The following is a 24647-nucleotide window of genomic DNA, read 5'->3' as shown; positions in this document are numbered from 1 at the left end:
TGGGCCGGGGGTAGCAGGGCTTCCGCACGGGGGGCGGCGGTGCCGCTTCGCCTCGCCGCCTGTGTTGGCGCCTCCCGGGGCGGGCGCTCCCTGCGGGCCGGCTCACGGCGCGCAGGGGCCCGGCTTCCCGGCAGGGAGGCGTCGTTCAGGGCCGGGTTGGGGTGAGCGATTCCCGCTCTCCCCTCCGCCGGCACAGCGCGCTCCGGTGGAGGCCGCCGGGCCCGCGTTGAGCTGGGTGCGGGGAAGGGGCCTGCGAGGCGGAGGGTCCCCGCTGCCGCCGGTCAGCAGCCGCTGGCGGGGGGAGGCTCGGGCCTGCCGGGCCCTTGGCCTGTGCGCAGCCCGGTGCCCTCGGCGGAAGGGTTCCTGCCCGCAGTCCCCGCCGCCTCTCCCGGTAACGGCATGGCGGAGGTGAGGGGGGGAAGGGCTCTGCTCCTCGCCCATCGCTTAGTTCGCTCCCTGCCTGCACTCGGCCGCCCCGTTAACCTTGCTGGCAAAGCCTTGCCATCAGCGCTACATGTGGCAACGGCGGTTTGTTCTTTTTAGATAACGTCTTTTCCCGCTGTGAGTTCGCTAAACGCGGCCTTTTCCAGTTCGGATGCGCAGGTGCGGGCACCCGGGGAGGGGCAGCGGCACGGACCCGCGCATGGCCTCTCCCACCGCGGCGCAGGGCCGGTGGCAGCCGCAGCAGCCAGGCGGGGGAAGGCACGGAGGGCTGGTCCCCGTGTGGGTCACCCGGTGTTACCTGGAGGCCCTCAGGGTTGTTTGTAACATGGGAGCCGCCTCCTCGGCCCCCCCGGCAGCACTCCTCGAAGCTGTCCCGGAGGGAACGTGAGCCCCATGCGTGGAGGTGCATGTTCCGCTCCTTGTCTCTTCAGGCCCTCGCTTCTCTTTTCCTGGCGGTGATCTGGAGGACTGGTGACTCTGTACAAATTAACTTCAATTCTATTTAGCATCTTTTTAGTGTAGTAGCCAGTAACTGCCCTGTTTGTGAAAGCTGGAGAGCTGTGCCTTCCTAAAGCCTTTCTTGGGCGTTATAAAGCAATCAACAGGTTCCTCGTCTCCTTGGTTCCTGCGAACCTTCTGGTTCAAGACCTGGTGGGTAACAGTACTCTGGCATAAGTAATATTTTTATCAGGGAATAAACAGTTTGCTTGTTCTTTAGACCATGTGTGTTTGACTTGGATTCATCGGGGATTCCTCTGTCCCCCCTTGTCTGCCATCCTGCCTCTTTAGGTATGTTATAGGCTCCAGTACTCCTTTTCCTGCAGGTTTGGACCTCTTACTTTACCCAGGACCTCGTTAATCCCTCCCCCCCCCCCCCCCCTTCCTACTTGTGCTGATGGATCTTGGTGCCCTCCTTTTCCTGGTTACCCTTATCCTCTGCCTTCCCCCATTTCTCTTTAATCTTTCAGGGTGTGAACATTTTTTAAAGTCTTCAAGGAGATTAGGGGAAGCTTTACAGGAATTTGGGACGTTGGTGGAAGCTACCAAGCAGGTATTTTACTGTTTTTAAAGATCAGTTTATTAACTTCTCTGTAGACATTTGCAGGCCTGACCACAGTGCACTTGCTATCTCCCTCTTTCTGACTTTCCCATTTGGAAGCAGGCACTGTCTGTTGGGAGCTGGGGCACTCCCCAAGACGGTGGAACTGGTGGATTGTGGCCTTTGAAAGGCAGCACACCAGAAAAATGCTGTGGAGACTGGGCCAAAGAGGATGTCTACAGTAAATGAGGTCTTCGGGAAAGCTACCGAGTGCAGAATGCTGCAGTGAGGAGTTGGTGTCGCTGGGGGCTCGCAAAGTGCCTGCGGTTTGTTGCAAGGGTAAAGGAGTCCCTTCAGCGCCTCGTTGCTGCCCTAGGATGGAGCATCCCATCCTCTGCAGATGGTCTTGCCTTTGTTTCTAAGAATTAGATTTTCTGCGTGGTCTGTTGCCTGCCTGGACTCTGAGCTTTCGGGTATCTGTATGCTTCCTGCCACTTTTCCTTTGGTCTGTTGCCAGTGGCACACCATGGGTGACACGGGGTGAATGTCAGCCATACCTAACGCTTAACGCTAGGGCTGACATCATGATCCTTGGCCTGGCGTCGGCAGCACTCTACACCAGCAGAGACCCTTCTCTTGGCCCTGTTGAATTCAAAAGCTCAGCACCTCCAGTGAGTGCTGGCAGCCTGTAGGCTGCCTGTGCTGCCTGGGGCCAGCTGGGACAGTGAGGATGAGAGGACACAGTGTCCCTATTCCCGGCGTACCCTCCTATCCCATCTATTTCTCCCTGGCTCCCAGCTGTCCTGCTTTCCATTTTTTCCACTGCAGGCAATTAAAGAAATCCTGAAAAGAAACACAAGGTTATTTCCCATGAGGTCACCCCTGAAAGAAAGAGGAGTCCTGTGTGGATACATGTGTCGCGGGTGCCAAGCTGACATTTAGGCTCGGAAAAAAGCTCCATGCAGGCTGAACGCACGTGCCTGTAAATGTCCACTTTGCAGAGCCAGGATCTCCTGCTCCCAGGGGGACCCACTGGAAACCCATCTATAACCTGTATCACCAGGGTGGCTCAGTGCTTGCCAGATTTAAGCGCAAGTTACCTCAAACCATTCTGGAGTCAAAATACCACGTTACAGATAGAAATCTGCGGCAAAAACAACTGAATAATTTGCCTTGTGTTGGGAGGAAAACGTGGCCATAAAAAGCAAGTCCTTTGAGTGGGGGAGGACAAGGATGAAGGAGCAATAGGAGGGAGAGGATGGTGACGTGCACAAAGGCCAGAGGGAGGAACTGCTGCAGGTGGCAAGAGGTTGGCACGGCCACCAGGGCTTGCAGATGGGGGGATTTGGTGATCTCCTCGTGTTTCTCAAAGCAGTGCTGTTCTGAAAGGGTTACCTCAGTTATCTGAGCTTAGAGCGTGTGAAACACAGATGCATGATGAGCAGAGAGAGAAGGAAAAAATATTTCAGAAGCCAAGAAAATAACAAATGGAGGAATCAAGCCTAAATCTTGTGTTGTGGGAGGGTGAGCAGGGCAAGGATGCTGGGGAATAGGAAGAAGTAGTTAAGGGGAGGGAGGGAAGGAGGAAGAGAGTGAGAGGTGATGTGATAGAAATGAGCAGAGGTGGAACAAGGAAAGATGCTCACAGTGAATTTATTTGAATGTCCATTGAAATGTTACCCTGGAATAAAACCCCAGTTCCTGTGAAGTTGTGAAGACTGGGACTGCAGGCTCCCTCCTGGGGGGACTTGGCTGCTGCCAAGCAGCATTACTGTTGAGATATATTTTAGAATATACCATGCCACAGCAGGTGTGTGCAATTAGAGGAGAGCTCTCCAGAATAGCAGGCGGCTGTCAATTTTTTAGCAAATGGTGTTGCCCTTTTTTTTTCTTTGTCCAACTGTGTTAGAAATTTATTCTAATATGCATCATCTTTACAAAAGCATTTTCAAAGGACCTGTTATTTTTACCCTTCTGTTACTTTTTGTGACCAGACAAGGAGCAGAAGGCTAATCCAGTGGCCACTGTGGGTGGGTTTTTTTCCACTGAAGGAAGTTAATGAACTCCAACAAACGAGAAAGTTTCAGAAAACCTTCCACTCTGAAAGCAGAGTGCAGATTTCCTCCTGGCTGGAATTTAACCAAATTAAAATGATTACTACCTTCGCAAAATATTACTATTGCAGTCATTTCCCTTTTTATAGTGCTTCACGAATGTATGACACCTCAGAATACTCCTGAATGTTAAGTTTGCATTTTCATCCTGATTTTCTTGAAGAGGAAACTGAGTCACAGTGAGTTTCATAGTTTGACCAAGCCGTGCAGTCATTTTGTGGCTGAAGCATTGGTAAGGTGTGCGACCAGCTATCATGATTAGATTTTTGTTCCACGACATGTATAGAAAGGAAATACTGTTTAAAAAATACCCGCCAAAGAAACTATTTAGCCTGATGAGCTCCAGTATTTTATGTTTATTGGATTAGGTGAGCACCTCCCTGAACAAAGGGCTGTAGCTGTGGTGTGAATCAGAGATTTACCATAAAATGTCTGCCTAGTGGAGACACAAATAGCATCTGGACACCCCTTAGGTAGGTGAGCTTTTCCCCTCTGAATGATAGGGGTCAGAAAATAGACTTACATTGCCTTGGCTTCTTTGGTTCCTTCCCGAGGGCTTTTTGCTCAGCAAGGGGACTGGGCTGGGCTGGACACGTTCTCCCACAGCTCTGCACCGCACAGGCTGCAGCTGCTCTGGGAAGCTGGCAGTGATGCTGGCTGCTGGAGGAGCGTGGTGGCATAACCAGGCCGGTGTGACTGCCCAAAGAGCCACAAGCAGCTCATGGCAAGCACGGTAGCTCCGTGCCCTGCTCTTGTGGGGCATGTGCCTCTTTGGGGAAGCTCCATGGAGTACACGGAATATGTCTTAATGGCCAGGTACTTTGCTTGCCAGAGCGGCTTTTTGGTGGAGTGTCTGCTGCTCTGCTCTAGCACAAAATGTTTTCCTACCCTTCCAACTACCCCCTACCCCTTCCACCCCAAAATGTTTCCATGGCTGGCGCTCTGAGTCCAATTCAGGTGCTTTCGCTCTGGTCCCTTGAAGTGACGACGGCTAGCACAGCCTCAGGTGTTGTAAGTGGCAGGTCTCCGCTCTTGCAACGTGGGCAAGAATACGCGCGGCATTCATGTTCAGAGTCACAGGACGCTTTACCCTGCAGCCAGAACAGCTTCCACCATTCTGACTGTAGAGCTAACGGTGATGTCTCTGTGTCCTGCAAGGATCGGTGACCATGGTGGCTATTATAAACTAGTCAGTCTGGGCATGCAAACTGTATTGTGTTTGCAAAGTGCAGAAATTTATTTATAAATTGTTTGAGTGTGCTGTGTTCTTTCCTGTGGAGCTGTATCGCTCTTGTGTACTCCAGTCTGTCTGTTGTTGTGATCCTTGTAGCCAGCTGCTTTGTGAGCAAGGCGCCTGGGGAAATGGAAAGAATGTTTCCACTCCTAATTTCTGTGATCCTTTGGGGTGGAATCAGCAAGAATACACTCCTAAATGCCACCGGAGACCAAGCCCCTCCCTCAAGGCACCATTCCTGGTACGGCATACAGATCTATGCATCTTGTCTCCTTTTCTGCATGCTTTCACATCAGCAGTTTACCTTCCAGCAGTGAAATGGTCTGTCGATACTTGCAGGTCATATTTTTATTTCTGAATTGCTGCAGGTTATGTGGGACAGTCCTGGAAGTCAAGTCGTGGCATTTAGTGTTGGTGCCATGAGGACATTTTCAAAGATTTTCTTCGGTGGATTTTAGAAACAGGGTATCGAGGAGTCAGTTGTTTCATGTCCCTTTTGCCTAGGGCGGCATGATTTTCCCTATCTTTTCCTTTTAAATTCCAAGCGCGGGCATTTGGTCATTGTCGGTGTGGTAGCAAGAGAGCTGGAAGCCGGCTGGTGCGCTGTGGGCAACACACCGATTGTGTGAAGGTTCATCCCCTGCCCTGTAATCTAGCACAGAAGATGCACTCCCTGCCTTCTGTTTTTCTTTTGTTCAAACTTTGTCATCCTAAACTGGATGATGCCTACAGCCATCTGCTGCATTTGGTAGTCTGCGGCATCATGCCGACTCAATTATGCGCCTCTCTGGGATAACAGCAGGCCAGTTTTCTCTTCAACTTTGAAAAAGTGCTTTTCCTGCGCAAATGAAGGCTGGAGTAAGAAGGAACCTCCAGAAGCAAGCTGGATAAGCTGTTCCCAGCCACGTCGGGTGGACTCTTCATGTCTGCATGGTGGAGCTGTTTGGGTGCAGTGGGAGAGCTGCCAGTGTTTGAGATGCTGCGTCCTGCTCTGATGCGGTGGCAGACATGCTCCCCTGTGGCAGCATTTAACCATTTGGTGCTTTTAATCTTTACCACCTCCTTTGCTTTTTGTGAATATGTATTACACCAAGTGGTTTGAAATTAAAGGAGATGGTAGGAGTGTAAATGATAGTTGCTTTTTTCTAAGCGCCCAGGGTAAGAGAGCTACGGGGAGATCACGCTGAGCCTTACGGTGGCTTCCTAGCAAAGTTGTTCTGTTATGCTTTTTCATACCTACGCACAAGTGCCCAAGCAGTAGAATTTATGTGTGTGATACAACCTGTGACCTCAGTCTTCTTCCTGTGGTGGGCTGGGGAGGCATAACTGGAATCTGGGGTAAGATGTAATCCTCTTATTTTGCTGCAGGCTCAGGATAAATTTTGAGGCTCCAGGGCTGCTTCCAGTTTTCTTCTTTGCCTTCCCTGCGGGTGGTGGACCTGATGGGTTTCAACATGCCGTCATCCAGGCTTGCCGTTTCAGTCCTTCTGAGCTGTCCATAGTGCCCTGAGCCATTTTCCCCTGCAGTATATACTCATCTTTGTTATATGAGGATAGGGGTCAGATCAAGTGGTGGGGAGCTAGAGGAGAGGACATAAACGTCTCGGGGACCTGTGCTATTTACATTCAAGATGTTTCTGGCCCCACCAGCTGTTCCATGTGTGTTATTTTCAGAAGGGCAATAATCCATGGGAGGTCAGGAGGGTGGAATTGTGTGAATACGTCGGGTGAAGGAGATCAAGACGCTTGGAAGTCCTCAGGCCTTGTCATGACAGAGAGTCAGGATCCCAGATGATTATGGCTTGCAGACTGGGAGAACTCAAGGAAAGCTCTGAATGTGCTGCTTGAATGGCTAGGAAAGGCTGCTTAGCCGGGTGTTTGTTAGCTGTTTTCAAGAGTCGTCTATGTTTACACTGCTGGCAGGACCACCTGTTCTTTTTCGAACAATAATATGTATATATATGTGTGTGTGTATATATTGCTGCATTTCTGCATTTATTTTTAGCCCTTTCTAAAAACTCCTGACAGGTTTGAAAGATGCTGTGGATCGAGAGTGGTGCCTGGCGGCATTGCTCACATTGACGGTTGTCAGAATTTCCATGATAAATCCCTGCTTTGAAAGGCTTATAACTCGTCCTTCTATTCTCGGTCCTGCAGCTTTCATATCCTGGGAAAAAAAAAGCCACTTTTTAAAAAACTGCATCTTCCCCAAAGGTTTGTGAAATTCAGTTCTGTTGGCCTAAACCGTAACTTTCTCAAAGCAGACGTTGAGTCTTGTCACTTTCTTTTTCAGTGCCTAATTGCAAATGCGTGGCAGGTCTCTTTAATACGTTTCATATGGTCAAATGGAAAAAACTGTTTTGCATATCAGACTGACACAGACACTGGATGGTGTAAATCAGTAGGGAGCCAACACCACTTTGCTCCCCTCCACCAGCTCTGAGGAAGCACAAAACCAGGTGAATTATGGCAGAGGCTGGGCAGTCTCCAGATCGGGTCTGATACCGGTTGCAGAATTGCAGGGTGAATGCCCTTTGTGCCAACTACTAGCAGACAGCTGAGGCGTACCGTGGGTCTTTTACATTCATAAACAAAGGACATGCATATTGCTCTTACGTGCAATCAGCAAGAGAAATCCATTACAAATCAGCAGCTGATGATTTGAATGAAGACATACATAGTTATCCTGTATTAACTTTGTGGTTCACATGTCCACAGTGTCTTCCATCCGTGCAGTGCAAAGCAGGTCATAGTTGCTAATCTGTGCCATTCCCCAGTGAAGTCGTACACGCATCGTTGTGATTTCTAGTGTACACCCAGGAGAGACGGTGTTGTGAGGAGATTTAATGATGTGCCCCGGTGATGCCGGGAATCCATGGCAAAACAGAGTGCAGCACCTGGGAACCTGAGTCGTGCAACAGTGCTGGAAGGACCGAGCTGCATCTCTTCTGAGAGTTTTCACTGTTTTTGAAAGCCGTTGAAGTGTTAGCTGCAAATAGTACATTTGTATGCAGCAGGTAGGGGCTAATTCAAAACATGAAGGTAATGAACTTGAAACTGGGTCCTGACACACGATGAGCGTTGTGGAGGGAGAGCTGGGAACTTGAGCTGAATGGAAGTCCGTGTAATTTCACATGCAGTGTTCAGTAGGCCATTCAAACTCAGATTATCTTTTGGCAGATGGGGATAATGCTTATTCCCTGCCTCACCAGGAAGGCTGTGAGATAGCAAAGCACATGCAGAAGGCTTTGTATACGCAAGAGCTCAGCTGTTTTTTGAACTGTATTAGTAGCTGCTTGACTGACGTATGTGACCTTTCCTTCAGGTCTTGCCTGACAGTTCTGGACCCTCATGGCTACAACAACACTGCTATTACAAAAAGGAGATAGTCCTGTGTTGCTTTTGTGCATGTTGCATTGGGTGCACACACAGTGCCATATCTGTGTTTTACTGTCACTCCAGACATGGAGTTTAAACTTTTTTTTAATCCTGATTTGTCCTCTTCTGCAACTGATTTTCCTGTGGACACAAAGGTGGGTTTTTTTTCTGGTTCCCCTGCCCATCTCTTGTCTATCTGAGGGCATGCATTCCTGTAGGAGCTTGGCGCCTCCCTAGCAGGAGGCAAGGGCCACTATGTTCATTTCCCAGATGGGAATTTCAGGCAGAGAAAGGCTTGGGTGACTTGCCTGCTGTCAGACACAAAACTTGCTGGAGTAGGAACCCAAGGGCGCTCCAAATTTCAGACTGGTGCCTGAGCTGCTTGTCCAGACTCAGTGTTATCTTTTGTTGCCATTCTGATCCCAGCTGGCTGTCAGCTGTACCAGCCAGGGCTCCGTGGGTATTTATGCTGCTGCCAGTTCTCATGTCTCAATTGGGAGTCATTTAATGCGGGTGACTGAGATTCCTTGAGAGGAAGAATGTGAAGTATCCCAAGCAATGGTATGGTTAACATCGGTTTTGTCGTAAGACTATTTTTTAGTATTTATTTTAAGGATTGGTGACACACATGAGTTTTTCTACGGCTTCAATATCTGTGGTTTCAGCCATGAAAAAGGGTCAGAGGCAAAACCGTGTTGGCATAGGAGTTTAATATCCTCCCCTTGTAAGATAATAGAATAAATGGGAAGAGAAACATATGATTTAAAATCTTTAGTGATAGTGAGATGGTAAGAAAGGGACAGCACAACATTTTTCGTAATGCATTTGGCATTTCTGAAGAATGATTCCTGGTAAAACGTGATTGCAAGTCAACAGAGTCAGCAAATGAATCAGGGAAGGGAATGTGGCACGTCGCCCTTAGTAAAAAACCGTTACATGTTCTCTTACTCTCAATTACCCTAATTTGAAGTGGGGAGCTAATGAATATTGCTAAATGGATTGAAACAAACAGCAGCACTGTGGACAAAAAATAATCATTATGAACTGCAGTGTATTGACCGCAGTGAATCTTTCACAGATTTGTAGGTTTTAATGCTGGGTTGTCTGGTCTGACTTAGTGTAGGGGAAAGGACCTGAACCCATAATTTCTGATGGGGTCAGTAACTTCTATTAGTAGCAGTGATACCTTTTTAAACCCCACTGCAACAATTAGAAATTACCTCATCCCTAGACTGTGCTTTTCAATTGTTAATTAAAATCATAGTTCTCAGTATAAGAGGGCTTCTGTTAGAAGAGCATCGGTTGTCAGAGATGTTGTCGCTGTTGCTAGTACTTATGTATTAGGATTAAAATGCTTCTTACCTTGTCTTGGCAGGTGACGTAGAGCAAGCTGTAGTCTCCCATTGCAGGCCAGCGCGTGGTGCAGAGGTGCTGGGGGTAACGTCGGCGCTGGCATTGTGTGCAAGCACGGAGCAGCCAGGCCCGGCCGTGTTTGGGTTTCTGTGTCTGGGGTGGTATGGCTGTGTGACGTGATGTGATGCATGTATGTCTGTGCCCTGCAGCCTTGCTGCTTGCTTCGAAAGACGCGTAGGGTGGTGGCAGCTGTGATGTAGGTCGTGGGGAGGAGTGCTTTGGAAAGCTGTAGCCTATTTGCACCATAGGAAGCAGGCTGTTCACCTTAGCCCTGAGTACACCTTAGGAGAGGGAAAGGGCTAAAGTATCTCAGTGTTTTCCCTTTGATGGTCTCTTCAAGCTCTCGGGTACCTCACTGTGCTGGGAGCGGTGATGTGCTTGTGTGGTCAGAGTTATCCGTCAGGAATCAGTGAGGATTATTCTGAGTTCTCTTTCATTTAATGAATGTCTTTGTTGTTGATTTAGGGCTGGGCACTTTAACGAACTTTTCAGAAAGTCCTCAAATTTGGCATTTCTCTGGAAATGCCAACGATGAAATGAATCTGAAGAAACGAGTAATATGGAGAGGAAAGTGGAACTGTATCCTAAGAAAATACAAGACCACAGAGGGGAAAAAGTAATCCAAAGCCTAATTACAGATGAAAAAACGGTGAGAAAAGAGTTCTCATGAACCGTGAGAGGAAAATGAATGGAAAAAAATCCCATTTTTCAGTGAAATACCAGCTACCACATATATTTTTGGGTTGACAGTACATGTTATACAGCGAAGGTGATGGTAATTTCTGCTATGCATGTGTACCTAAGTGCTCTCTTGAATCTGGGCTGAAATGGAAGAAAAGCAAGGTGGGAACTGAACATGGCTTCATTGGACTACGTGATTTAGCGATGGCTAATTTTAGACACTTGTTTCTGAAATGTCTTGCCCGTAGCCTGGCACCCATCAAACTGGTTCTGTCAGGAACACTTTTCAACCTCAAACTTTGTTCCCAGGCTGAAGAGCTGGCCCAACATTTACTTAAAAAACAAACCCAAAGAAATAGCAGCAGTTTTCTGACCTCAGGCTTGCCTCTCCCTGCTGATCTGATTCCCTTTTAAGGGTAGGAGCTGGTGGCTAACATGATTTCTGGTGAAACCCTGCGTGTAGCTGGATATGAGAATGCTGGGTTTTGCTGGGGCTGCTGTCAGAAATGTCATGCCCTACCAGCCCGTATCCAGTTTCTAGAAAAATCTCTCGATGGTGCCTTTTGCTTTCGTTATGTTATCATATAGCTGACTGTTGCCGACATGCCTTTTTAGGGTTAGGTTCATGTCCAACACGAACAAGAAAATTTAACTCTTGCGTGGGTCCCTAACAGTTCATTCTGATGCCTAGCTTGGCCCCATCTGTCTTAGCCCTTCCCATCAAAATTAACCGTACTATAAAGAGGAGCTCCTGCACGTGAATAATGGCTCACAAACCCCAGCCTGAGCACCTTGCTGCTGTGGTCCAGCCCCAAGAGATGGAGATGTCCTCTCAAAAAATAACAGTGGTCTGCAGGGGGCTTGCTCTTTCTCTTGCAAATGTTGCAGTGGGGCTGTTGACTCACAGGAGCTTGTCATGGGCCGGCCAAATGGAGTTTGTAATAAAGAAATGGAAAAAAAAAAAAAAAGTGGCTAATCTGTTGATAAAATGTAGCCACCTCGAGTGATAAAAATGGCTTAATGTAGCAGCCCTACAGGCCTTGGGCCAGAAATAATTTTAAAGGAATACGTAAATATTGCAGCTTTTCTGAGTTTTGCTTCCTGGCTTGCTCTGGGGGAATGCTTTTTGACAGAAAATGTGGTGTGATTGCTTTTATTCATCCAGAGACCGGTGATTTTGCCCTAATAGGTAGGCTACAAAGCCCAGCGTCACAAACTGCATTTGAGGACGAGGAGCATGTTTTATGCCGGCGCCGTAGTGCCTTCATAGTGCTTTTGCTACGTTTGTGCCTGGGAAGCGAGAGGCTTGTAAGAGGGTGATGAAACCCTCTGTGTGGGAGCGTGCAATGGTGGAAAGTGTTCACGGGGAGAAACTGCTGAAGGACTCGAACCTTCCCATAGAAGCTTCACGAGCAGCTGAGGAAGCAGGGTTTTCTGTGCCTCTTATCCACATCCATCCTTCTGCGGGGTTCCTGCGTGGGCATGGAGGATTCCCAGCCATGTCTCAGACTCCTAGGGACTAGTGGAAGGGACCTAAACCCACATTTGAAGTACCCACTGTTTCCACCATCACGCTTCTCTCTGATGTTTGCTATCACTGATCTAATGCACAACTGTCTTTAAAACATCTTTTGGTGTCTATTTATTGCACGTGCTCTCCAGTGTAGGTGCATCGCTCGGTTTGTGATTGACAGTGTTAGTTAACACAATATTGTTTGTGCTTCCCGATGGCTGGGGGAACACACAGCTGCCTCTGGGGTGGATATTGGCCTGTATGAATTTAAAATGTAGGTTTCCATGACTGACGTTTGCTTTCTGAGAACTCTGTTGCCCGTCAAATTCAATTGCTCAAATGTCTGTGGGAAGCCAGTGGTGGTATGTGAATGTGGTCTCAGCAAATTCATTTAAAAAAATGTAAACCAATGTTCACTGTAGGAAAAATGAAGCATTTCTACATTATTTGGCTAGAATGAGTGTTAGAAGTTCATTTGATCCTCTTTCTTTTTTTGTCATCACATTTTCATGACTTTTTTTTTTTGTTTATATGGTGTTACAATTCCTGTGGTCCCCAGAAAGATCTTTAATCGTCTAGACCATATAAGCAATGAACATTTAATGCAAAAGCAAGGCTATTGATTTTGCACTTCAAAGTCACAGCTTTTTCCCCTAAAAAGTGTACCTTAAGAAGCTGCTACACTCCATCCTCATTCTCAGTCCATCCACACCTCTGCTGCAGCTGGTAACCTAATCACTAAAACGTTGCGCTTTATTCGCGAATGTGTGCAAAAACTGGCATCAGCCCTGCACAGGCACCCCTCCTGTAACCCTGCTGGGAGGAGGTGCCAGAATCCCTTGGGATAGTTAGAGCCTGCTGAGCACAGGCTTTTTATGAGCCTGAGCATCCTTTTGGCCAGACTGCGTTGCCGCTGAAAGCCTCCCAAGGGAGCAGTGACAGAGGGGGCTCCCCCGGGGGACAGCAGTTCCCCTCGTGCCTATGTTAGTCCCAGGCTTCCCAGGAGGCAGCAGAGCTGGCAGGAATGCTGCTCTTCCGCGGCTCCTGCTGATGCTGGTGGCCTGGAGTGCTTGCCGTTGCTGCGGGTCGGGCTCTCTGCTATGCTCCGCTGACTTTTTGAATTGTGAATTTCTCCATTCTTTGTACTTTGGCCATCTGCAGCCCAGTCAAGCATGTTCTCATTCCTCCCGACACGCAGCGCTTATTATTCTTTGGCTTTTGAGTCTTCCTAATTCTTTGGCCTCGGTGACACTTCGTGGAAAAGCGTTTGAGGAGAGGTTGTGTAGTCTGGCATCTTTTTACCTGTTCCCTTGTAACAGTCTGAAATATTACCAGCTTTGAGTTTGCTTGAGCATCGCCTCGCTCACATATTCTGAAAGAGGAAACAACTTGCTTGACCCATGTGCTCTAGATCAGCCATTACTTTTAAGTGTGTCTCTCAATTTCTCCCTCATTTGTCTCTGAGCCCGCTCAGCTGTCCCACTGTGCTGTCTGGGGAGAGGGACTTACAGGCATGACCTTGTCTCGTTTCATTACTTTGTTAGTTTTGGCATTCTATGTATTTTTAAATATAGCTTTTCCTTTTATAGGATTAAGTATTTCTGTTTTAAGAGCTTGTTGAAACACACATTTCTCTGTTCTCCTATCTTGGGCTCGGCAGCTGATCAGCACAAGGCTGCAGACCAGAACTGACTTCTGGCTCCTTCACACACCAGTTAGAGGCGATGCTGAAATGGTTTGAGGTATGCTGACCAAGATGACTGGGCACACTACATCTGTTAAATGTCAGTTCCAGCTGTCGCTGGAGAATTCACAGTTTTGAGAGGGTGAGCAGACCCTGCAGGTAAGACCTGGAGAAAAGAGGGATGAGAGCAGAATGAAAAGCTCGCACGTTTTCTCCCCCCTGCCCCAGAGCATTATCTTTGCAGTACTGCCATTTAAAGATTGAGTGCCTATCCAAGGGCTGAATTTAATATATAATGTTGATTTAGGTCACAACTATAAGATTGTCCATCCATCCGTCTGTCTGGTACAAAGCAATACATAAAAATTCTGTCTGAAATGACAGGCCAGCCTCTCTGCTCTCTGGCTGAAGTAAATGTGCTCCTATCGTGGCGCGATAGCCTGGCCGGCCTTGACAGTGGATTCCAGGAATTGTAAGCTTATGGTCTGTCAGCCAGTGCAAACATCCATCCGTCAAATATTCCCCGTTTGTTATACAGAACCAGGGAGGCATTAAGAAACGAGTGGCAGAGGGAAATTATCTGCTTTGATATGTGTATCCTCTGGGCGGGGGGACAGAGAGCTGGGTTGTACTCCGGTGGTCTCAGCGATCACCAAAACACCACCTGTGAACACGCTTGGACTACAGAGGACTGAAATGGCATAGGGGAGCTCCTTACCCTTGGTTTTCATCTATACCTTGCTCTGCAGCAGAGTATAGATGCAGCGTGCAGCTGTGCAACTGTAGCTCAGAGTTTTTTAAAGTTTGGTCCTATTGCTTGTTCTTAACTAAGAACAGTTTGTTAAACAAGGCCTGGGGTAGTGCTTGAGTGGCCCTATGAAACAGTAATGTCACTCAGTAACCAAGTTTTCTGAGGGGAGTGATCCTGACTTACTCACTGCGCAACTGTCCCAGCAAGGTGCCACCCTAAGGGGCAGGCGTGATCGTGGCTGTGCACGTACCTGTTAAAAACCTCAGGCCTGCAGGACTAATCCTGCCTCCTTGCTGCTTTGTGTACCTGTGGGTGCTCAGGGGGCATCCTCCTTTCTGGGCTGAAAGCCCCCAGACCAAGGGTGCTTTAATCTTAAAGGGTCCCTGCAGTTTCTAACACAGTTGAAAGTCCTAGTCCCGGTGTCTTCATCAAATTCTGGTTTCATTCTTTATGCTTCCCCGCCTCCCCCCCCCCCCCCCCCCCGCCACCCCCGGCCCAGGCTCCTTGCTGGGATCCAGTACTTTACTGGTCTCTACCTTCCCAGCCTGCAGAGTCCCATGAGATGGGAGATTGTGTGGAGAAAGGAAAGAAGGGCACTTCCTTTGGGTGGACAGAAGGATCCAAGGTCAGAAGGAGGGAGCCTGTGAAAGTTGGGAAGTGGGAGCAGAGATGAAGTTCAGAGGCGAGCCATCGGCTGGGGACAGAAAGGGTTTTTCTTTGGGCTGGGCAACTACATCTTAAAGAGAGCTGAGTACCCACAGGAACCCTTTGCAGAGATGGTTAGCTGTGGATTCTCAATGTCTTTCAAGACCTTGCCTCTTAAAAAGCCTTTCAGGACCTGCTACTCCATGGACAAGCAATCAGATGCTCAGGGGCAGCTTTTGCTGTCCTCTCCCCGCTGAGCTGGCCTCATGCGGGTGGCCCGTCTGGGTGCAGAGGTGTGTTAGGGGATGCAAGGAGGGAGCTTTTCCATTGCAAGAGGGGGGAAGCTCTGCTCTTTGGCCAGTTCTTCCCAGTCTTCCTTGGTAATGCAGAGGCAGGCAGGGGAGCTGGAGGGGGTTTCTGTTAGCCAGTCAATCAATCATTTCCTGATGTTTATTATTTATCCCCCTGGCCGAGCCCTCCCCTCGTCCCTGCCACTCTGGGCAATGGGAATTTTTGTGATCTCTGAGCAGCAGAGGCTGGCGGGCAGCCTGGTCGATGCTAGCAGCTCATTCTCAGCCACGTGAGAGGAGAAACATCAACAAGGAGAGATGGAGTTAGAACTTTATTAGGAGAAACCTAGACACAATTGACTAAAATCTCTTGGTAAGGAGAGCACGCAGGTCTTTTCAGGATTAGAAAATACACATGTATAAAACAACTTGCAAACAAAAAAATGTTCCCCCCCCCCCCCCCCCCCCCCCCCGTGTGTGTGAATATGCATGTATATGTACAGGGAACTGTACCAAAGCTAACCGTGTGTCAGGAGCGAGGATTCGCAATCCCTTTCGGTGGCCCTAAGAGAGAGGATGGCTCGGTCCCCTCGTAAGCTGGTCCCCAGCCATTCCCTCCCACAGCCCAGTGCTGGGAAGCTGTGGCCTGTGTCTGAAAGGGCAGCACAGGGTAAATGGCAGGGAGCAGCTTAGCTGTTTAGCAAAGCTTTTTAAAAAAGGGATGTTGGCTCTGCACCGAGAAAATGTATCAAGGGTGGGAGCTGCCTACGGACCTCACCCACCGGGCTCACTGTGCGGTGCTGGGCACTGGTGGCTGCTCTGAAAAGGCTACAGCAGTAAAAAGAATTGGTCCATGGGTGATTTCTTATGCCGTACGCGCTAGGGATGGAAAGCAGAGATGAAGATGACCTGATGGCAGAACAAAGACTTGCTGTGAGGACAAATACTTGGGCTTGTGCTGGCTGGCAGGCTTGAGAGGGCAGCCAAGAGCTGAGTGATGTGCAGGACCTGGAGAGGACTCCTGCTCCCTGCAAAAGCTGCTGAAGTGTTTTGTTATGTTAGTGAGGAGAAGACACAGGCCGTACCTCTTCTGCAGATAAACAAAGGATGTTCTTCTCTCAAGCTGGCAGCTGGCAGCGCCCTTGCAGCAGCATCAGGCTGCTTGAAAGATGAGTTTTAAAGTGGGGAAACCCATTTGGTTTCAACATGGTAATTCCTCTTTTTCTGCTGGTAAGATATCTGTTCTCACAGGAGAGTCTATTTCTGTTAATGGATGTCTTGCTTAGAATGGATGACACAAGTATCTTGGGAAAATTCCCTGATTTCCATCAACTGGTCATCTAAGCAATATCCCTGCGGCCAGTCTGCTGTGCTGACTTAGGAATGAGGAAGGGATTCCAACTTTAGACATGAAGCAGCTGTGCGTGAGGGACCACAGACATCCTCATTCATGGGGAAGTTATATACACAGTGTCAAAAAATTCAAGTAGGATTTATTGTATAGGTAAACGTATAAAATATCTGGGCTCAGGTAGAGAAAATGGTGGGAGTGGGGGTGGTTAGAAAGAGGGAAAACAAAGCAGATGAGAGTGTCTTCCAGAAAGCCTAATGGTGTGTTTCTGTCCCTGCAGGTGGGAGAAGCTTCAGCTCAGTATAATTGCCAAGCTGATCTAGCAAATGTTGACTGGATGCCAAAGAAGATGCAAAGGGGTTGAGGTCCAGTCAGTCTGGTGGATACAGTGTCGAAGTGGGTATCACTGGGCAGCCTCAGGAGTCTGGCGACCTGTGCTCTACCAGGCTAAGGATGGTGAGTCTCCAATCCCTGTGGGTCTCGTGATGAAAATATGGCCAAGAGGTTCACATCTTGAGATCGGCGCCTCTCTTCAGTGCCTGTCTCCCGGTGTCTTCCCCTGCCTTAAGCTGTGAGAGATGCTGTCTACAATATAACAATGATGTTCACTGAAAGGGAGCACAGGGGTGTTAAAACAGAGAGAGATTAGCGGTAAGAGTCTGGAGTCCACTTTGCAGAGGTTTTTCTAAGTGCTGAGACTGCTCCTTCTTCTCATCCTTCCTGGAGACAGGTCACACAGACAAATCATCTGACCTTGCCTTGCTGCTGGCACGGCTGGTCTTGCTGAACCGGCGTTTCTCATTGAAGTAGTTCTCGGGGAAGGCGGGTGCCACACATTCGTTGGCCACCTCTGGACTCTCCACGTAGCTGGACTTAATGAAGGGCCCTTCACCAGCAGCATCCTCCTGGCCATGGACCTTCTCGGTGGCAAAGTTGGCCGTGTTCTGCTGGGAGGCCATCTTGTTGCTGAAGGGACTGATGAACTTCCCATTGGGACTTGACAAGCACTGGTTAAAATCTGGTGGAGGAGTGTACATCTGGGCCCTTTCTACTTGCGGGGCAGACTCCAGTCTCCCGGGGGCTGTGCTGGGGCTGGGTTTGTAAGACCGGGAGCACCTCTCTTTGGCTTTCTTCCAGCCCAAGTGGTAGAGCTCAGCCAGGCTGAGGAAAAGGGAGAGCACCGCCACAGCCAGCATGAAGACGATGAACACGTTCTTCTCGGTGGGACGGGAAACGTAGCAGTTGACGGGGTGGGGGCAAGGTGCCCGCTGGCAGATATACAGGGTCTCCAGGAAGATCCCGTACAAGACATACTGTCCCACAATGAAGGCCACTTCCATGGCCGTGCGAATCAAGATGCTGTAGACGTAGGTGTTCAGCAGGCTGCCCCTGAGTATAATTTTGCCTCCTGATTCATCCCAGCAAGACAGCTCAGCCTTCTCTGCCGCAGCGCACTTCTGCTGGTAGTAGGTGTCACCGTTGTTTTTCATCTCTCGAGCCTCTATTTCTGCCTCCTTCATCTTCCTCTTCTCCTCCATGCGCACCGTGTGCATCGCGTGGCCCATGTACACCAGAGATGGGGTGGAGACAAAGATGATCTGGAGGACCCAAAACCGGACATGGGAGATGGGGAAAGCCTTGTCGTAGCAGACGTTCTCGCAGCCGGGCTGCTGGGTGTCACACATGAAGTCAGACTGCTCGTCTCCCCAGGAGGACTCAGCTGCTGTGCCCAGCACCAGCATCCGGAAGATAAAGAGCACGGTCAGCCAGACTTTCCCCACCACTGTGGAGTGTTTGTGGACCTCCTCGAGGAACTCTCCCAGGAAACTCCAGTCCCCCATTTCAGCTCACCAGGAGGGGTGAGAGGTCTTGACGGGAGAATTAGACACAGCTTCTGTGGGAGAAAATAGAAGAGAGTGGTTCTAAGGAGGGTTAGGAAATGGGCAACTAGGAAAGGATGGAGTGAAATGATTTGTTTTTTGTCAAAGGATTTTTTTTTTCACCTGAAATAAATGAGGTCTGGTTTGATGAAAATTTTGTTTCACATCAACTGAATACTGTGTTGCATTTTTTTTGTTTGTTTTATTCGGCTCCTGAAATGAAAAGTCACCTTTTTGGCATGACCCAACTACAATCCATTAAATGGGCTGCTAAAGCTTTGAGGATGGGCCAGATTTATTTTTGGTTCAGAAAGTCCTTTCACTGCTGTTTGTACATTACATCCTCTGTGCACTGTGCAGTTAAAGCGGCATTCGTCTGTCTGCAAACTGCACTCTGAGGAATCCTTAGTGGGCTGATCCCCTGGGAGGTAAGACTGGAGCCTACAGCTTGGTCTGAGTAGTGCCTTGGCACTTTCATGTTGCCTTTGTGCAATACCTGCACCGACAGCTGGAATGTGAAGTGCTCGCAGCGCTGGGCTTGATGCCACCACTGAAAGAAATGCAGAGGAAACCTTTCTGTTGCCCACCTGCCCCTTGGCCATAGGTTTTGCTCTGGTTTTGCAGTGTCGCCAGTTGCAAGCGCTTCATTTACAAGCTGCAAATGTTCTGGGGAGTGTGAAGACTTTGATGAGCTGTGCCAGCCCTGTAAACCTAATCTGCTGCCACCCTGTCATGCCTCTCTGAGAGGGGACTGCTGCAACCTCTGTATGGTGGATCTTGCTCTTGCTTAAGAGCAGACAAAATTCATAGTTCAAATGAGACAAAGAAAAGTCTCCTCTGGAATGCCGCCCAAGGACCAGCAGCTCCTGGGAAGCGCTGTTTGGTAGGTGGTTTGATGAGAGGAAAGGTTTGGGTAAGGTTGCAAAGTGAAGATGTAGAAGGGCCTGCTTCAGTTTTGTTTCTGACTCTGACAGACTTTTTCTGGCCAAGTCACTTAACCTCGTGGATAAACAGAGAACGATGGGTTTGATCCATCTTTTGTGGGCCTCTACGGGAGTGCTTGAGCAATCATTTGATCCAGTTATACTCACCATACTCACCTTCCCAGCGGAGCCCTCCCCTGTGCATGAGTTAAGGGCCAGGTGCTATGAAGTGTGCAGTGTTACCTCAGAGAGAATATTCTCCCACAGCCACTCTCTTTGAAAATATGCTTTTGATAAATAAATGAAAAACCTAATAATTATCATAATGAAATATGAAAAGCACTAGACAAAGTGAATCCCAAAGCCATAGGGACCAAACTGTTAACTCTTCTTTATTGTCCCTTGGCCTGTCTTTAAGAGCCAATTAGTTTTACTGTGCAAAGAATGTCTGTGGAGAGTAGACACTGTTAAAAGCTGAAAATTTACTGCGGCAATATTGTGCAGTTTTCCTGTGAGCAAGAGCTGGAGAACAGAGAGAGAACACTTGCTGGGGTAACGGCATCCCTTCCTCTGGTTACGTGAGTGATATAATCCAGCGTGGCAGCGCACACGATGACTTACGCCATCGCTTGTCTGTATGCGGCGTCCATCTGCAAGGATGGATGGGGCAAAGATCAGAAGTTGAATCCCTAAATTTTCTAGGGATCCCCTAAAATCCCCGGTGCTGCTGAGGACTGCCTTGTGGAAAGGTGAGGACTGTGCAGGTCAGGAGGCAGGGAGGTGGCCACTCGCTGCCCCACCGCCTGCCAGAAGCCGGGTGAGGAGGGAGAAAGGGCGCGCTGGGAAGGAAAGGACGGGCTTTGGCTCTTGTCTGCTGTGGCAGGCATGCTGCAGGGCTGACGTGGGTCCTGGTGGCTGCTTGGTGAATGCAGCAGCTTTCATCTGCTGCCAGCCCACAACTGGAGGAGCAGTAATGCAGAAAATCAGCAAGTCTTTCTGACTCCTCTTGTCTGCGCTGATAAAAACCGCCAAATGTGTGGGTCTGTCTTACTTTCTGAAACGGCTTTAGCGCAGTTACCGCATTCTGGAGAATTTAGTGTGTGGCTTCATTCTGTGAGTACTAGGGCATTAAATACAGGCAGATAAATCAGGGATGGGAAATATTTACATACTGTTGCACTGAAGTCAGGGGTTTTAATTTTTACTTTTTTTTCCTCAGAGTGCAAACAAGGCAACCAGCTACCTACAGTTCAATGTGCAGGCAGTTTGAAATTTTACCATGGCTTGTTTTCCCTACGGAAGGCTGCTAAACCTAGACACTTGTAAATTGTAAAAATCAATGTGTACAGAACACAAAGTAAAGCAAATGTAAGCGCAAGAGGAATTCAGAAATAAAAAATGTTAATGGATGCAAGAATAACAGTAATTCACCTGCCTCACGCATGCAGAAAATTTTCCAAGAGGATGTAAATCAGAAGGATCCAAGGCTGGCAGCCGTGAGGATTAGGCTGGATAATAGGGCCATTTCCTCTGCCTTTCCCTGCCGGCTGCTGCCCTGCACAAGGCTGCTTAAAGGAGGGGCTGCCCAAAGATGCCTCCCGAGCATCCTGCTGCAGCCTCACAGAGAGGTGAGACGGCTGCTGCCGGGGGGTAGGTGGCCACAGGAGAATGGGCTTTGAAAACCAAGAGAAGGCGTTTCCCTCCTAGAGCAGTATTTTTGGCTTAGATGTTTTTTAGTTATTAGTGAGCTATTCTGGCAACACCACACTGAGGGCCTTCTAGAGCAGCAGAAGAGAGCAATCTAGCACTCTGCTGCCAGTAAGCAGAGAAGGATTGTTGTCACCTCCTGACAGCTTTTCCTGGCTACGCAGGACTGCCTCTGAGCTAGCCTTTCTTAACTATTCTTGGGAATTTTCCATATAGTTCCCTTTCCTCATTCCCAGACTACTGTTGTCCTTGCCTACTTTGACCTCTCAGAATGCGAGTGTCTGTGGCCTTTTGTGTTCCTCGTTTGGGCTCGGTCAGACAAATCTTGTCTTGCTCTGACGTGACTCAGCAAAAAACACCTCTGGGTACCTTTGCAGGGTCTCAGCACCTGATAGAAGACTGTCTTGAGAGCAGAGTCATGCATATCCATGCAGAGCCGTGGGCCGTGCCGCTGCCCGGCTGTCCTTTTGGCTGGCAGCTTTCTGCTGGATCAACAGGGGAGCTGTGCGCCGTCATGGGATCTTGGCACCCGCAAACGTGCGTATGACAAAGAGCAGTGTCACCTGGCACAAACCCAGTGATGTGCCCGTCCCGGTTCAATCATCACCTGGAACGCTACTAAAGCTGGGGAAAACCAAAAAAAAGTCCGCTCAGCTCCGGGCTGCCTTGTGACTGCCAAATTCCATGACAAAAATACCCCGGCGGGGATAGCACCTGCTAGTACGCCAGGCTGGCTTGCCAGCCGTGGGCTGCTCTCCTCCATTCCTGTTTTCCACTGCCTTTTTCTGCGGGAGGGGAAGAATCCATTGCTCTCAGAGCAGTTTTGCCCATCCTCTTGGTGATGCCACACGCTCTGAAGGACAGGCAAGCATTTCACATCGCTGCTGCTTGTTCCAGCCAGCATGCTCGTTCTGGTGGGACTAGCCAGAGCTCTGCCAAACAGCTAGGAAATTCACACCAGAGAGCCAGGAGGGCTGTTCGTGTGCAATCATCTTCTTTATATGAGTTTATTTCCCCATGGGTTGTTAGGAAGAAAGTTTCCCCCTCTTTTGAAGACAGGCGAGGCTATCAGCAGTGATATAAATAGCTGAGCTTGACACTTCACGCTAACTTTTCCCACAAGGAAGGTGACAGGAGGTCGCCAGCTCTGCAGGATGTTTCTAAAATAAAGTGGAGAGCCTGATTATAATGCTGTTTCTGATCTCCCTCGCTGGGCTCACCTCTTCGCCTTGGCAGGTCCCGGGGGTGCGCGGAGAGGCTCTACGAGGAAGGCTCCTTTGTGTGGGGCAAGCACAGTTTGCAGAGAGGGGGAAAGTAACGAAGTCAAAGCCATTGTATTTTTGCCCAATTTGTGTCTGTGATTTGCTCAATTGGATACAAAGGTATCTGATAGTGAACCAGATGTCCCAACGAACTGGAAGGCTGGGGCCCAAGATGTCTTGAAGAGGCTCGCACACCAGCGTGGGGCTGTGTGTGGAGGCCACGCAACAAGTCCATCCCCTCTGGGCTACCAGAGTGGTAGCCATCTCCTTTAGCTACTGGGCACACGAGAAGTGACAGCCCTGTGCAGTGGAGCATCCAGGTCAGCTATGGCACGGTCAGTGCCTGGGAATTGCTTGTGGCCTTCCTTCCTCCAGCCGTGTCACCTCATACCAGGTCCAGGCTAGTGTGTGGGTTAATTAAAATAAATTAAAATTAAACACCTAGCTGCCATGGGTGGTATGCGGACACCGATCTTTTCCCCTGTGTTGACAAATGTCAGGCTGCAGCCTGACTGGTCCCTGCACTGCAGAACTGGCCCCTCACACCTGTCGATGCTTAGGAAGGACACTTTCAGTTCTGTGCTGGAGATTAATTAGTTAACGTTGCTTTGCTATACAGCTGCACCTTCACTTAAGGATCTCCAGCCCCTCTGTTAGCAGTAATCCAGCCTCGCAGCATCCCACCCAGTGCAGATGCTGTCATCTTTGTCCTGCAGATGGTGATCGATGGGGTACAAAAAGGGCAAGTTTGAGGTCACTGTGTTAGTGGCAGTCTGGGGACAGAGCTCAGGGGTGCTGACTTGCAAACCTGTGTCTTTTTTTCTGTGCAGCACTGCCTCTTAGACTTGGTGATAGCGACACAACACTGCTTCTACAGCACAAGGAACATCTGCTTCTACAGACCACAGCCCTTCTCTCCTGTGCCCCAGGACAATACTGTCTTGGTGACCTGAAAGAAACCTCTCTTGTACTACTTTTCTATAGCAGGTACACACAGAAGAACCAGAGGTTCTATTATTATTATTATTATTATTATTTTTTTTTTATTTTTTTATTTTTTTTGTGCTTTTCTAAGAGATTAACCTGTCATTACATGGCAGGGTGCGCAGCCATGGTGAGTGCCCAAAAGGAGGAAGCACCCTTTTTGATGTACATACACGGTGTTCCTTTGTGGCCAGGACCTGGTCAGGATGCATTTTGGGGACACGTGACTTAAAATATTAGAAGATGAATAAGGTTAGAAATGCACTGCCCAGCGTGGGTACAACGCTGTGAGTGCTGGAGGCTTTTCATAGCGTTGTGACATAGATTGATGCCAAAGCCCACCTCAGCAGGTATCTTTTTGTTCACTGTTTACTGATATTGGCTCCTTCATATGTGTATACAACAAACAAGCAGTGACCTATTAGGCATTTTTGTGCAAGCACCATCCCTCTGGCTTTGTATATGCATGCATGTGCTTATGATAAATTTCTTCCTGAAATAGGCCAGTTGTTTACCCAAATTTGTAACTCTTGATTTGTGTATGGATCTGGACTAAATAGGTTTGTACATCTTTATGCTTCAAAAAACCCCCAACAAATCTGATATGTTTGCCTAGGTTCCTTTCTAGTTCCTTGGGTTCAAAGTCCTGTGCTGGACCAGTATCAGGAGCAGTGACTTTGACTCCAGTGCTCCAATCTCATGGGAGAGGCAGAGCTCTGCGTTAACAGTTCCTGTCCTAGAAGACAGACATCTGATGTTTCTCATCCCTCTGCTTCTCCTGAGTTCATTGCAATTTCTGGAAGGGTCGTACTGGTATCCAGACCACTGGCCCTGCTTGCAGTTGCAGACAGCTTGTTATTCCTTGATGACGTGTGCTTTCCCCCTCCTCTCCAAATGTGGAAAATCTCCGAGTTCACAAAAAAGAGAGTGGGTGAGAAGATAAGGGAGTTGAATGACCCGTCACCTCCTGAACACACACACAGTCCTGACACGCACAAAGACAAAGACTGAGGGAAATCACTCAACACCTCCAAGTGTGTACATCAGGGATGTGTTACACACACAGATGGCATTATTATGTGAAATATTTTAATCTGAAGTGGTGGTGGAAGCTGCAGTCTCCCAGTTAATGCATTTTTATTATTTGTCTATCCAGGACATCTACTGCTATTTTCCTCCTCTCCCCTTGGCTAGGCTCAAAATATGCTTTCATGTGTCCAAATATTAGGGCAAAGCTCTGCCTGATTGTGGATACTGGAGACCAAGGAGAGAAGACCTAGAACTCAGATGAGTCAAGCTGAGGAATGAATTAGTCCCACTGTGTTTGAAAAGGATGCATCAAATAATTACATGA

General features: G+C 48.7%; 1 protein-coding gene and 1 long non-coding RNA gene across 5 annotated transcripts in view; one reads left to right on the top strand and one right to left on the bottom strand.

Annotated features, from left to right (window-relative positions):
* Positions 1 to 25: 25 nt before the first annotated feature.
* Positions 26 to 16952, top strand: LOC308058822. The gene is made up of 3 exons (XR_013925994.1): positions 26 to 1495; positions 1607 to 13558; positions 16818 to 16952. It is a non-coding gene; the product is annotated as an uncharacterized lncRNA (long non-coding RNA).
* The window catches only part of GJA5 (gap junction protein alpha 5), a 26227-nt gene continuing 16309 nt past the window's right edge, over positions 14730 to 24647 (bottom strand). For 3 of the 4 annotated variants that reach the window (XM_080375202.1, XM_080375204.1, XM_080375203.1), the window contains exon 2: positions 14730 to 18431. In XM_080375202.1, coding sequence (XP_080231328.1) covers positions 17269 to 18378 — 1110 coding nt within the window. In that variant the 5' untranslated portion in view covers positions 18379 to 18431 and the 3' untranslated portion in view covers positions 14730 to 17268. Of the gene's footprint in view, positions 18432 to 19508; positions 20029 to 24647 lie in introns of those variants that run through there. The other variant, XM_080375205.1, reaches the window with a different exon arrangement.

Source organism: Falco punctatus, assembly GCF_963210335.1.
Source record: "Falco punctatus genome assembly, chromosome: 2".
NCBI classification, from domain to species: domain Eukaryota; kingdom Metazoa; phylum Chordata; class Aves; order Falconiformes; family Falconidae; genus Falco; species Falco punctatus.
Note: the sequence above shows the minus strand (reverse complement) of the source record. Positions and strands in the feature narration are given on the sequence as shown.